This window comes from Balaenoptera ricei, chromosome 6 (assembly GCF_028023285.1).
Source record: "Balaenoptera ricei isolate mBalRic1 chromosome 6, mBalRic1.hap2, whole genome shotgun sequence".
Lineage (NCBI taxonomy): Eukaryota > Metazoa > Chordata > Mammalia > Artiodactyla > Balaenopteridae > Balaenoptera > Balaenoptera ricei.
Window position 1 is genome coordinate 8,554,891 of NC_082644.1, and position 15,311 is coordinate 8,570,201.

Here is a 15,311-nt window from a genome sequence, read left to right on the forward strand (position 1 = left end):
CATACCTCAGAGACATTGCAGGTTTGGTTCCAGACCACTGCAATGAAGTGAATATTGCAACAAAGCGAGTCACAAATTTTTTGCTTTCCCAATGCATGTATAAGTTATGTTTACACTATACTGTAGTCTATTAAGTGTGCAACATCAATATGTCTTAAAAAAATAAAATGTACATACCTTAATTTTAAAATATTTTGTTGCTAAAAAATGCTAACCATCATCTGAGCCTTTAGTAAGTCATAATCTTTCTGCTGGTGGAGGATTTGAAATATTTTCAGAATTACCAAAATGCAACAGAGACATGAAGTAAGCAAACGCTGTTGGAAAAATGGCACTGAAAGACTTGCTTGACCTAGGATTGCCAAAAACCTTCAATTTGTAAAAAACGCAATATCTGAAAAGCACAATAAGATGAAAATGCAATAAAATGAGGTATGCCTGTAAGATATTATTGGAACACAGCACCACCCATTCGTTGATATATTATCTGTTGCTGTTTTCATGCTGTAACAGCAGAGTGGAGCAGCTGCAACAAAGATTTCATGACCCACAAAGCCTAAAATATTTACTATTGGGTCCTTTACATAACTCAGCCCATTACTGATCTTGACAATATTGTCTTCCAATCCATGAACATGTGTTTCTCCTTTTATTTAGATGTCCTTTAACTTCTCTCAGCAATGTTTTGTGTTTTTCAGTGTATAGATCCTGCCCTTTTGTTAAACTTATTACTAAGTATTTTATTCATTTTAAGATTGTTTATTGCCAGTTAGTTTTTGTACACTTGTATAGAGCAACCTTGCTAAACTTATTAGTTCTAGTTATTTTATTCATTTCTGCTCTTATTTTTATCATTTCATTCTTTCAAGTTACTTTGCTCATTTTTTTCCCCAGTTTCTTAAGTTGGAGCTTACGTTGGTGATTTTAGACCTTCCTTCTTGTTTTATATTAGCACTTTAACATTATAAGTTTCTCTCTGAACACTGCTTTAGCTATATTCTACAAATTTTGATATTAACATTCAGTTCAAAATATTTCCTAATTTCCTTTCTGATTTCATCTTTGAGTTACAGATTATTTACAAGCATTTTGTTTAATTTAGAAATACTCTGGGTATTCCTTGATACCTTAGTGTTAACTGATTTCTAATATAATTACTTTGCGATCAGGGATTATATTCTGTATGGTTTCAATCCTTTTAAATTTATTGATATTTATTTAATAGCCCAGCGTGTGTTCTGTCTTAGAAAACATACCATGTGCTCTTGCATGTTGTTCATTCTGCAGAAGTTGGGAAGTAGTATTCAATGAATATCAGAGAGTGCTGTTCAGATTCTCTGTCTCTACTTGTTTTGTTGTTGTTTTGTTTTAGTTTAGTTGTTCTATTACTTGCTGAGAGGGCAGTTTAAACAATCTACAATCATCACAGAGTGGCTTATTTCTTCATTTCCATCAATTTTGGCTATCAGGCATAAATATTTATTTTTATATATAAATCATTATGTTGTCCTGATGAATTTTATTATTATGGAATGACCCTCTTTATTTGATAATATTCTGTGTCTTGAAGTGTTTTTTTTAAATCTGGAATTAATAAAGCTACTTCTTTTTTATACTTATTATTTTCATGGCACATTTTCCCCACGCATTTATTTTCAATCTGTTTCTTTATATTCAAAATGCATCTCTTGTACACAGCAGTATTTGGATCTTGCTTTTTCTTCTTCTTCTTCTTTTTTTGGCCACACCACGCAGCTTGAGGGATCTCAGTTCCCCGACCAGGGACTGAACCCGAGCCCTCAGCAGTGAAAACCTTGGAATCCTAACCACTAGGTCACCAGGGAACTCCCTTGCTTTTTTTCTTTAATTCATTCTGACAATCTCTGCCTTTTAATTGGAGCATTTAGCTCATCAATATTAAATATCGATACAGCTGGATTTTAGTCTAGCATTTATTTTCTGTTTGCCCCTTCAGTTTTTATTGCTGTTTCTTCTTTCCCACTTTTTTTTGAATTATTTAAATACTTTTTAGAATTGTACTTTAATGTATTAATCTTTTAATTATACCTCTTAACATTTTTAAGAAGTGACTGCTGAGGACAATGGTTCTCAGCTAGGGGTGATTTTGCCCCAAGAGAACATCTGTCAATGACTGAAGACTACTGGGGTTGGAGGAGAAGAATGCTACTGGCATCTAGTGGCAGGCCAGGGATACTGCCAAACATCCTACAATGCACAGGACAGCTTCTCACAACAGAGAATTATCTAGCCCAAATGTCAACAGTGCCAAGTTTGAGAAACTCTGCTCTAGGGATTATAATATATGTTGTTAATTTAAATATTAGCCCACATTACATAATATGTAAAAACCTTTAAGCTGTATTGGTCTATATCCATTCAGCCACACCACACCCAGTCATTTTTAATGACATAGTTTCCATATATAATATGTCTACATACACTATAAACACCACAAAGGCAATGCCATACTTTTTGTTTTTTTAATAAATTTATTTATTTATTTATTTTTGGCTGCATTGGGTCTTCGTTGCTGTGTGTGGGCTCCTCATTGTGGTGGCTTCTCTTGTTGCCAAGCACAGGCTTCCGTAGTTGTGGCACGCGGGCTCAGTAGTTGTGGCTCGCAGGCTCTAGAGCGCAGGTTCAGTAGTTGTGGCGCACAGGCTTAGTTGCTCTGCGGCATGTGGGATCTTCCCAGACCAGGGCTCGAACCCGTGTCCCCTGCATTGGCAGGCAGATTCTTAACCACTGTGCCACCAGGGAAGCCCCCATTGCCATAGTTTTTGCTTTAAGTAGTCATACATATTTTAAAGATACTAAAAAGAAAAAAAAATAGCTTGTTATATTTACCTAGAATTTACCATTTCCAATATTCTTCAATCATTTTGAATATTCAGGATTCCCTCTGGTATTATTTCCCCTCAGTCTGAAGAACTACCTTTAACATTTCTTATAGTGAAGGTCTCTTGGTGACAAATTCTTAGTTTCTTTTTATTTGAAAATGTTGTCTCACCTTCCTCCTTGAAAGATACTTTCACCAGACACAGAATTCAGGGTTGGTAGGTTTTACTCCTTTCAACACTTTAAAAGTTTTGTCTTCTAGTCACCATGATTTCTGATGAATAGTCCACGGTCATTTGAATTGTCTCTGTGTTTGTAATGTGTTGTTTTTATCTGGCAGCTTTCAAGATCTTCATGTTATCATGGTTCATTGACAGTTTGACTATGATGTGCCTAGCATGATTTTCTTCATACTTATCCTGTTTGGGGCTTGCTGAGTTTTTTGAATTCAGAAAATTCACCAAATTTTTACTGAACATTACTTCTTTAAATATTTTTTCTACCTATTCTGTCTATTCTCTCCTGGATCTGTAATTACACATATACAAGACATTTTGATATTGTTCCACATGTTCCTGAGGCTCTGTTTATTTTTCCATAATTTCTCTTCTCTATTTCTCCAAATAATTTCTATTGCTCTAATTTCAATTTTACTGTTTCTGTCCTCTATCATTTAGCCTAGTGAATATTTTATTTCAGATACAAATTTTTCAAAAAATTCTGAGTTCCATTTGACTCTTCTTAATGTTTTCTATTTCTCTGCTGAGGTTTCTTTTCTCTCATTTTAAGCATAGTTTCCTTGATGGAAAATTGGGCAGTTTAAACAGCTGCTCGGAAGACCTTGTATGATCATTTGAACATCTGAGTCATCTTGGGGTTGGCAATTGCTGATTGTCTTTTTTTTTTTTTTTGCAAAGAGCCCAGCTTTTTGTGTTACTAAAGAGGTTTAGTCTAGTCAAAAAAAACCAAAGCCCATGTCATCATCAGACTCTTCAGATTCTTCTTTCTTTGCTTCCACTTTCTTCTCCTCAGCTGGGACAGCACTGGTGGAGGGGGCAGGACCTCCTGCTGGGGCAGCACCAGCTGCTGGGGCAGGTCTACCGGCCCCCACGTTGCAGATGAGGCTCCCGATGTTGACAGTGGCCAAAGCCTTTGCAAACAAGCCTGGCCAGAAAGGTTCAACATTTACACCTGCTGCTTTAATGAGGGCATTGATCTTATCCTCCGTGACCATCACCTCATCATCATGCAGGATAAGGGCCAAGTAGATGCAGGCGAGCTCCGAGATGGAGGCCATGGTGCGGGTGAGTGCTGGGCAGGTGCTGCCAGGAGCAATGCTAGTCACCGGATGAAGTGAGGGCCGCACCCCAACGCAGCCTTAGCTTCCTCGGAAGGACCAAGCACCTTAGCGGCAGCTGAGGAAAGGAAGCTGATTGTCTTTTTTCTTGAGAACGGGTCATAATATCCTGGCTCATCTGTGGACTGTATCCTGGACATGGTGAATGTTATGTTGCGGAAACTGCATTCTATTACACACCTTTGAAGAGTGTTATGGTTCTGTTTTACAAGGAACTAACTTGTTCAGACTTAAACTGCAAACTCTGTAACGTTTGAGGTGCACGGCAGCTCACACCTTAGTTCTGACGGCTCCCAGTCTGTCCCATGCAATCACGGTTCAAGCCAGAGAGTGCAAGGTTTTTAGCATAAGCCACCTGTTCTCCTTGCTTGGCCCTGCAATAAACCTTTCTCTGCTCCAAATTCCAACGTTTCAGTTTGTTTGGCCTCACTGTGTGGTGGTCACACAAACCTGCATTTGGTAACAGTTTTGGTGAGCCAGTCCAGGAGTTCATGCCTATGGCAAGTCGACCCTGGCCAGGAGCAGCCCTTTCCCCAAATCCCCAGGAGCTGCCAGAGCTCATTTTGCTCTGGGGAACTCAGAGGGACTCTCCGTGGCAGGCGCTGGCCACCCCAGCCCAAGTCTGTTTGGAGCCAACGGACGACCTAAGCTACAGTTCACTTTCGGTGTCGCTTGGGGTTTGATTCAAATGACCCAGGTATTGAACTGAAGAGGGTAGAGAGAAGGGTTTTTTAACTTCCCCTGCACCCCAAGACAGCCTTTTGCAGAGTGTGCAGTGAGACCTCCTGGTGGCCCAAGAGCCGTGTGGATGAAAGGCTCTTGGTGCTCCACCCAGGCGTCAGGGCTGTGCCTCTGAGGTGGGAGAGCCAACTTCAGGACACTGGTCCACAAGAGACCTCCCAGCTCCACGTAATATCAAATGGTGAAAATCTCCCAGAGATCTCCATCTCAACGCCAAGACCCAGCTTCACTCAACGACCAGCAAGCTACAGTGCTGGACACCCTATGCCAAACAACTAGCAAGACAGGAACACAACCCCATCCATTAGCAGAGAGGCTGCCTAAAATCATAATAAGGCCACTGACACCCCAAAACACACCACCAGACGTGGACCTGCCCACCAGAAAGACAAGATCCAGCCTCATCCACCAGAACACAGGCACTAGTCCCCTCCACCAGGAAGCCTACACAACCCACTGAATCAACCTTAGCCACTGGGGGCAGACACCAAAAACAATGGGAACTACAAACCTGCAGCCTGCGAAAAGGAGACCCCAAACACAGTAAGTTAAGCAAAATGAGAAGACAAAAAAACACACAGCAGATGAAGGAGCAAGGTAAAAACCCACCAGACCGAACAAATGAAGAGGAAATAGGCAGTCTACCTGAAAAAGAATTCAGAATAATGATAGTAAAGATGATCCAAAATCTTGGAAATAGAATAGAGAAAATACAAGAAACATTTAACAAGGACCTAGAAGAACTAAAGAGCAAACAAACAATGATGAACAACACAATAAATGAAATTTAAAATTCTCTAGGAGGGATCAAAAGCAGAATAACTGAGGCAGAAGAATGGATAAGTGACCTGGAAGATAAAATAGTGGAAATAACTACTGCAGAGCAGAATAAAGAAAAAAGAATGAAAAGAATTGAGGACAGTCTCAGAGATCTCTGGGACAACATTAAACACACCAACGTTCGAATTATAGGGGTCCCAGAAGAAGAAGAGAAAAAGAAAGGGACTGAGAAAATATTTGAAGAGATTATAGTGAAAACTTCCCTAATATGGGAAAGGAAAGAGTTAATCAAGTCCTGGAAGCACAGAGAGTCCCATAGAGGATAAATCCAAGGAGAAACACGCCAAGACACATATTAATCAAACTATCAAAAACTAAATACAAAGAAAAAATATTAAAAGCAGCAAGGGAAAAACAACAAATAACACACAAGGGAATCCCCATAAGGTTAAGAGCTGACCTTTCAGCAGAAACTGTGCAAGCCAGAAGGGAGTGGCAGGACATATTTAAAGTGATGAAGGAGAAAAACCTACAATGAAGATTACTCTACCCAGCAAGGATCTCATTCAGATTTGATGGAGAAATTAAAACCTTTACAGACAAGCAAAAGCTAAGAGAATTCAGCACCACCAAACCAGCTTTACAACAAATGCTAAAGGAACTTCTCTAGGCAGGAAACACAAGAGAAGGAAAAGACCTACAATAACAAACCCAAAACAATTAAGAAAATGGGAATAGGAACAAACATATCGATAATTACCTTAAACGTGAATGGATTAAATGCTCCAACCAAAAGACATAGACTGGCTGAATGGATACAAAAACAAGACCCGTATATATGCTGTCAACAAGAGACCCACTACAGACCTAGGGACACATACAGACTGAAAGTGAGGGGATGGAAAAAGATATTCCATGCAAATGGAAATCAAAAGAAAGCTGGAGTAGCAATTCTCATATCAGACAAAACAGACTTTAAAATAAAGACTATTACAAGAGACAAAGAAGGACACTACATAATGATCAAGAGATCGATCCAAGAAGAAGATATAACAATTGTAAATACTTATGCATCCAACATAGGAGCATCTCAATACATAAGGCAAATAGTAGCAGCCATAAAAGGGGAAATCAACAGTAACACAATCATAGTAGGGGACTTTTAACACCCCACTTTCACCAATGGACAGATCATCCAAAATGAAAATAAATAAGGAAACACAAGCTTTAAATGATACATTAAACAAGATGGACTTAATTGATATTTATAGGACATTCCATCCAAAAACAACAGAATGCACTTTCTTCTCAAGTGCTTATGGAACATTCTCCAGGATAGATCATATCTTGGGTCACAAATCAAGCCTTGGTAAATTTAAGAAAATTGATATCCTATCAAGTATCTTTTCCGACCACAACACTATGAGACTAGATATCAATTACAGGAAAAAATCTGTAAAAAAATACAAGCACATGGAGGCTAAACAATACACTACTTAATAAACAAGAGATCACTGAAGAAATCAAAGAGGAAATCAAAAAATACCTAGACACAAATGACAATGAAAACACGACGACCCAAAACCTATGGGATGCAGCAAAAGCAGTTCTAAGAGGGAAGTTTATAGCAATACAATCCTACCTTAAGAAACAAGAAACATCTCAAATAAACAACCTAACCTTACACCTAAAGCAATTAGAGAAAGAAAAAGAAAGAAACCCCAAAGTTAGCAGAAGGAAAGAAATCAAAAAGATCAGATCAGAAATAAATGAAAAAGAAATGAAGGAAACAATAGCAAAGATCAATAAAACTAAAAGCTGGTTCTTTGAGAAGATAAACAAAATTGATAAACCATTAGCCAGACTCATCAAGAAAAAAAGGGAGAAGACTCAAATCAGTAGAATTAGAAATGAAAAAGGAGAAGTAACCACTGACACTGCAGAAATACAAACGATCATGAGAGATTACTACAAGCAACTCTATGCCAATAAAATGGACAACCTGGAAGAAATGGACAGATTCTTAGAAATGCACAAACTGCCGAGGCTGAACCAGGAAGAAAGAGAAAATATGAACAGACCAATCACAAGTAATGAAATTGAAACTGTGATTAAAAATCTTCCAACAAACAAAAGCCCAGGACCAGATGGCTTCACAGGCAAATTCTATCAAACATTTAGAGAAGAGCTAACACCTATCCTTCTCAAACGCTTCCAAAATATAGCAGAGGGAGGAACACTCCCAAACTGATTCCATGAGGCCACCATCACCCTGATACCAAAACCAGACAAAGATGTCACAAAGAAAGAAAACTACAGGCCAATATCACTGATGAACATAGATGCAAAAATCCTCAACAAAATACTAGCAAACAGAATCCAACAGCACATTAAAAGGATCATACACCATGATCAAGTGGGGTTTATCCCAGGAATGCAAGGATTCTTCAATATACACAAATCAATCAATGTGATACACCATATTAACAAATTGAAGGAGAAAAACCACATGATCATCTCAATCAATGCAGAGAAAGCTTTCAACAAAATTCAACACCCATTTATGATAAAAGCCCTGCAGAAAGTAGGCATAGAGGGAACTTTCCTCAACATAATAAAGGCCATATATGACAAACCCACAGCCAACATCGTCTTCAATGGTGAAAAACTGAAACCACTTCCACTAAGATCAGGAACAAGACAAGGTTGCCCACTCTCACCACTATTATTCAACATAGTTTTGGAAGTTTTAGCCATGGCAATCAGAGAAGAAAAAGAAATAAAAGGAATACAAATTGGAAAAGAAGAAGTAAAGCTGTCACTGTTTGCAGATGACATGATACTATACATAGAGAATCCTAAAGATGCTACCAGAAAACTACTAGAGCTAATCAATGAATTTGGTAAAGTAGCAGGATACAAAATTGATACACAGAAATCTCTAGCATTCTTATACACTAATGATGAAAAATCTGAAAGTGAAATGAAGAAAACACTCCCATTTACCATTGCAACAAAAAGAATAAAATTTCTAGGAATAAACATACCTAAGGAGACAAAAGACCTGTATGCAGAAAATTTTAAGACACTGATGAAAGAAATTAAAGATGATACAAATAGATGGAGAGATATACCATGCTCTTGGATTGGAAGAATCAACATTGTGAAAATGACTCTACTACCCAAAGCAATCTACAGATTCAATGCAATTCCTATCAAACTACCACTGGCATTTTTCACAGAACTAGAACAAAAAATTTCACAATTTGTATGGAAACACAAAAGACCCCAAATAGCCAAAGCAATCTTGAGAAAGAAAAACGGAGCTGGAGCAATCAGGCTCCCTGACTTCAGACTATACTACAAAGCTACAGTAATCAAGACAGTATGGTACTGGCACAAAAACAGAAATATAGATCAATGGAACAGGATGGAAAGCCCAGAGATAAACTCACGTACATATGGTCACCTTATCTTTGATAAAGGAGGCAAGAATATACAGTGGAGAAAAGACAGCCTCTTCAGTAAGTGGTGCTGGGAAAACTGGACAGGTACATGTAAAAGTATGAAATTAGAACACAAGGTCCCTAACACCACACACAAAAATAAACTCAAAATGGATTAAAGACCTAAATGTAAGGCCAGACACTACCAAACTCTTAGAGGAAAACATAGGCAGAACACTCTATGACATAAATCACAGCAAGATCCTTTTTGAACCAGCCCCTAGAGAAATGGAAATAAAAACAAAAATAAACAAATGGGACCTAATGAAACTTAAAAGCTTTTGCTCAGCAAAGGAAACCGTAAACAAGACAAAAAGACAACCCTCAGAATGGGAGAAAATATTTGCAAATGAAGCAACTGACAAAGGATTACTCTCCAAAATTTACAAGCAGCTCATGCAGCTCAATATCAAAAAAACAAACAACCCAATCCAAAAATGGGCAGAAGACCTAAACAGACATTTCTCCAAAGAAGATATACAGATTGCCAACAAACACATGAGAGAATGCTCAACATCATTAATCATTAGAGAAATGCAAATCAGAACTACAATGAGATATCATCTCACACCAGTCTGAATGGCCATCATCAAAAATCTACAAATAATAAATGCTGGAGAGGGTGTGGAGAAAAGGGAACCCTCTCGCACTGCTGGAGGGAATGTAAATTGATACAGCGACTATGGAGAACAGTATGGAGGTTCCTTAAAAAACTAAAAATAGAACTACCATATGACCCAGCAATCCTACTACTGGGCATATACCCTGAGAAAACCATAATTCAAAAAGAGTCATGTACCAAAATGTTCATTGCAGCTCTACTTACAATAGCCAGGACATGGAAGCAACCTAAGTGTCCATCAACAGATGAATGGATAAAGAAGATGTGGCACATATATACAATGGAATATTACTCAGCCATAAAAAGAAACGAAATTGAGTTATTTGTAGTGAGGTGGATGGACTTAGAGTCTGTCATACAGAGTGAAGTAAGTCAGAAAGAGAAAAACAAATACTGTGTGCTAACACATATATATGGAATCTAAAAAAAAAAATGGTTCTGAGGAACCTAGGGGCAGGACAGGAATAAAGACTCAGACGTAGAGAATGGACTTGAGGACACAGGGAGGGGGAAGGGTAAGCTGGGCCGAAGTAAGAGAGTGGCATGGACTTACATATACTACCAAATGTAAACTAGATAGCTAGTGGGAAGCAGCCGCATAGCACAGGGAGATGAGCTCAGTGCTTTGTGACCACCTAGAGGGGTGGGATAGGGAGGGTGAGAGGGAGACACAAGAGGGAGGAGATATGGAGATACACGTATATGTACAGTTGATTCACTTTGTTATAAAGCAGAAACTAACACACCATTGTAAAGCAATTATACTCCAATAAAGATGTTAAAAAAAAGAATACAGTAGAGAATAAGAATGACAGGTATGTTTCCCACCATCCTAAAGTTTATATTCTAGCAGCTTGTATCCTAGACCAGAAGAGAGAGAATAAACAAACAATGAATAAGAAGCTTTCACATTAGTGACCCCCTCCTGCTTGAAGCTCGCTCTTCCCTTGGCTTTTTCCTCCACTTATCCCTTACATGGTTCATCCTTGGCCCCCTACTTACTTCAGATGCTTTCCCTCAGTAATATCAACTTCTCCCCATGGTTCCCACAATGTATACATTGATTACGCTCAGTATTTCATTTTTAACACAGATCTCTCATATAAGCTCTAAACTATCTCTTGTACATATTCAATGACATGTGCCACACAGGCCCTTTGAATTTGCCATCCCCAAAACTGAACTCAGCTCATTCCCTGTCAAACACATTTCTCTTTCTGTCTTTCCCATGTCAATGGTAAAACCTAGATGCCATTGCCTGTTTTACCTCTCACATCCAGGGAGTGGGTCACCAACTCCTTTTAATTCCACTTGCTGACTCCTTCTGCACTATAACCTCTCTGCTACTGGTCCAACCATCTTCTTTACATGATTACAGCATCCTCTTAAGCAGTTTCTCAGCATTTTGCAACAGAAATGACTTTCTATAACACAGATCTAATAATTTCATTTCCCCTGGGCCTTGTGGAAATTTTGTCAGCACTTATTTTATTGTATTCAATTACTTAGATAATTATTAGACTTTGAACAATTAGAAGGAAGAGACCATGCTTTGCTTATCTAAAATTTCCATAATCTAGCAATAGTAAGTAAATACCTCAAATCAAGGCATTAAAGATGTTCTCATTAAATTTGTGGATTACAAAATTTGCAGGAATATAAAACAGAAATTCAGATATACAAATTGCTTAAATAATTAGCTAACCCCAAAAGGAAATGCCTACGAGGAAAACAGTGTTGAATATAAGAAAGAATGAATGGACAAACAAATAAAAAGGCAAGGAGGATCCCTTAATAACGCATGTATAAGGATGAAGGAATTTTAGTTTATTTCGTTAGTAATTTAATTCTGAAAAAGGCCAATGCAACTTTGGGCTACAGTAAAGTATCAGTAATAGTTCCAATCTACGCTAAATGTTATGGGTACCATATTTTAAGAGAATCAATGACAAACTGAAGGCCTTGCTGAGGAAAGCAGCCAAGACAGGGTGGGGCCCTGAGTTCAGTATTATGGGAAAAGGCTGAAATAAATACTGATATTTAATCTGTAGAAGAGAAAACTTAATGGGGACATAAAAGTTATTAATTTGAAGAACAATTCATAGTAGAGGAATAAGACAACCTGAAAAACACAAGGCAACATCAGAAACATGGGGTCTAAGTACAGGGGAACTTCAGCTTGATATTAGGACTGTTCCCATCTGGGACGTTACTGTGTGATTTTGCAAATTCTCTTGCACTAGAGATTTCAAGCAGAAGCTGAACAACCACATCATGGATGTGTTAGCACAGAGGATTTCTGCACAGAATAGGAGACTGATCTGAATGTTGGCTTGTTGAATGTAGACTTAGACTGGTTCACTTATGGCACCTAACTACAAGATAAATCATGAGCAAGTCATTTATACAGACGTTTTTGGATAACCAAAGAAAATCATCCAGACATCTCCCTTCCAGATCAAATTCTGAGTGCCATTTTCCACCTAGGAAGTAACTAAGGATTCCTCTAAGGTAGCTGTTAGCTAGTAGTTAATGGATACGAAAGAAAAGCATCATGCATTTGAGAATGTTTACTATGCAGTTTTTAATGCTATAAAGACCCTGAATATAAATATAAATACAGGTAGTTATCCACAAACTATATAAAAATGCTCCATACACAAGAATGTAAAATTCCCCTTCCTTTCTCACTTTGCTGCTATGGACATCTTTGTTCTTTAAATTACATGGCACCCTGGTCCCTACTTCTTGATCTTCCTAGGACCCATTTACAGAGGTATGTTGGAAAAAGAAAAGTAGTAAAAAAAAAAAAATTTTTTTTTGAAGACCAACAGCATCTATTTATTGGACAATTGCAGCTTCTTTCCTAATGAGATACAGCCCATTCCTTTTTTTGGGTATTTGTACATTTCAGCCAGTTAGGGGAGAAGGGAACAGAACACTCAATGACAGACACAGATGTTTCTTTTTTGGTGAAAGCAAAAAACCTTTATAAACAACATCCCACTCATAAGTAAAAGTGGGATAGAAAAAACTTCATTGTTTTTAATCTGGCATTTATGTATATCTTCTCATTTCATATGTACAGTTTATTTGGGTACTATTACCATCCACTGGCAGAATACTTAACAGTAAAAGCAAGTATCAGGATGGAAAAAGTATTAACAAAAGCTAAGAAAAAAATGGCTTCAGGAGGGTGGGCAGCAGTAGAAGCAGAAAGTGTGCAGGAAGGTCCTGCCAATCTTCCAATCTTCCAGAAAGAACACGTGGATCTAGTACACTGGTCTTAGTAACCCAAATTATAAAATCACAAAAATCTTCCCACAAAAACAAATCGATACATGGTTCTCTAGTGCTCTCCTAGATACACAGTGGGTTCAACAGACTTTTGGGAGATGGCTCAGAACCTAACTACTGTATATAAAGCTGTTTCTAGGAAGACACTTTTAAAACACCCCCAAATTAAAACATGTCAGGACTATCTTTATGAAGATCTTAATGTTTTATCAGTAAATCCACTAGAAGAAAAATTACTTAAGCTGCAGCACTGGGAACAAATTATACAAATCTCTGAATGGCAAAGGCTGCAGCACTAATAGCTAATAGATACTTCTTTTAGGCATGGATAAGTCAACTGCACCTTATCACTCGTCAAAAGGAAGTGATCATTTTCACAAGTAAAGTGCTGGGTTATTTCTCATTACCCATAGCTCTCTCAAAAGTTACTCACAGCTGAAGAGTAGAGTTCAAACTCTTGCTCAGGAAGGAAAGAATGCCAGCCATCTTCTATCACTTCAAACATGGGCCGGTAAAAGAAAGGGTACATCAGAGTGATGGAGTCCAGGGTAGATAATGCCTAGAGGAAAAAAGAAATAAAGAAAGAAATTGGAACATATCACAATTTTAAACACTTCCTAATTGCCAAATTGGTATTAAATACGGCCTAATAATGATGGACACCCAATATATTTCTCTAACATGGTATTTATCACTAGACACAATTATACCTTACTGAGGCTAATTACCATGCTTTCAGCCTCTAACAAAGTTTCTGGCACATAACATACACTCAATTAGCATTTGCTGAATGAACAAAAGAACAAAACAATGTGCACACCTACTCAGGAGAAAAATGAAAAAACTCCTTCTTGAGACCATTTAATAAGCCCTAATAAAAAGGTCCAAATATTTCTGGGGACCAGAGAACAGGTTTTGGTTAGTCAGTAAGGCCTTGGCTCAAAATCCAGCTATGAACTATATATAAACATATGTAAATTATTTAAAATCAGTGTGTGTTAGCAATTGTAAAAAAGCTTAGTAGCCAAAGAGTCCAAAGGGAGTCAGACTGCTGGACTCAAATTCCAGATGCCAATGCAAGAGTGTTTAAGTAATGTAACCACTCTACACCTCACTTTCCTTAGCTGTAAAATAGAAGAAATAACCTCATAGGTCTACCTCACAGTACCTACCTCTTAGGGCTGATGGGAGCATTAAGAGAGAAAATGTATGTAACAAGGCTAGAACAGTGCCTGGCACATAATAAACTCTAAAATAATTTTACCTGTTACATGCTCCACATAGCTTCCATCGATGTGAAATTTCCTCCCTTCCTAGAGTGATATGGTCAGGTATCCTCATACCTTTATGCTACACTGACCCAAAACCGGGGCAATAACTCTGTGGTCCCAAAATGAGCCTATTGCCATCTGAAGCACTTGAATTCTGGTGACAACACCAGGAAAACCTGACTAGGTGGAGGAACTGAGAAACGGATCACCTGGCAGTTTCATCCTTCTGACAGGGGAGTTTTAGAAGCATTTCTATGAGTGGAAAAAAAAGGCACCAAAATCAATTAGCATAATTCAAACTGCAGTAATTTTGGAGACACTCAGCTGGAGGGGGGAAGAGGGCCCAACATCATGCTAACATCCCCTAGCTCTCAGAATAAAGCTACCTCCTTTTAGGTCACAGAAAGATCAGGTCAGTAGAACCTTTATTTTATTTTATTTATTTAATTTTTAAATTTTATTATTTAAAAGATATTCTTCGCAATATTAAAAAAATTTTTTTCCAGCTTTACTGCGGTATAAATTGGCAGTTTTATTAAACTGTAAGATATTTCAAATGTACAAAGTGATGATGTGATACACATGCACATCGCGAAAGGGTTTTCCCCCATCGAGTTAATTAACACATCCATCACCTCACATATTTACCTTCTGTTGTTGTTTATGAAAACATCTAAGTTCTACTCTCTTAGCAAACTTCACTTACATAATACAGTGTTATCAACTATAGTCCATGTTATGCATTAGATTCTCAAACCTTATCTCATAAATAAACATCTGTAACTTTTACCAACCTCTCCCTATTTCACCTACCTCCAGCCCCTGGAAACCACTTTTCTACTCCCTGTTTCTGTGTTTGCTTTTTTTTATTTTTTAGA

At 37.9% G+C, this 15,311-nt stretch overlaps 2 protein-coding genes across 2 annotated transcripts in view; both read right to left on the bottom strand.

Moving 5' to 3' along the window:
* Nucleotides 1-15,311, bottom strand: part of MTMR9 (myotubularin related protein 9) — a 77,091-nt gene that overhangs the window by 45,329 nt on the left and 16,451 nt on the right. Inside the window, exon 3 of the mRNA XM_059926791.1 lies at nucleotides 13,596-13,721. Within this exon, the coding sequence (XP_059782774.1) occupies nucleotides 13,596-13,721 (126 nt within the window). The remainder of the gene's footprint in view (nucleotides 1-13,595; nucleotides 13,722-15,311) is intronic.
* Nucleotides 3,815-4,183, bottom strand: LOC132367624 (large ribosomal subunit protein P1-like). Its single transcript, XM_059926209.1, has one exon. It carries the CDS (start codon nucleotides 4,154-4,156, stop codon nucleotides 3,815-3,817), a length of 342 nt encoding a protein of 113 aa, XP_059782192.1. The 5' UTR covers nucleotides 4,157-4,183.

Excerpts from the sequence above, each read along its gene's own strand:
- LOC132367624 (XM_059926209.1), bottom strand. The coding sequence starts at position 4,156 with ATGGCCTCCATCTCGGAGCTCGCCTGCATCTACTTGGCCCTTATCCTG.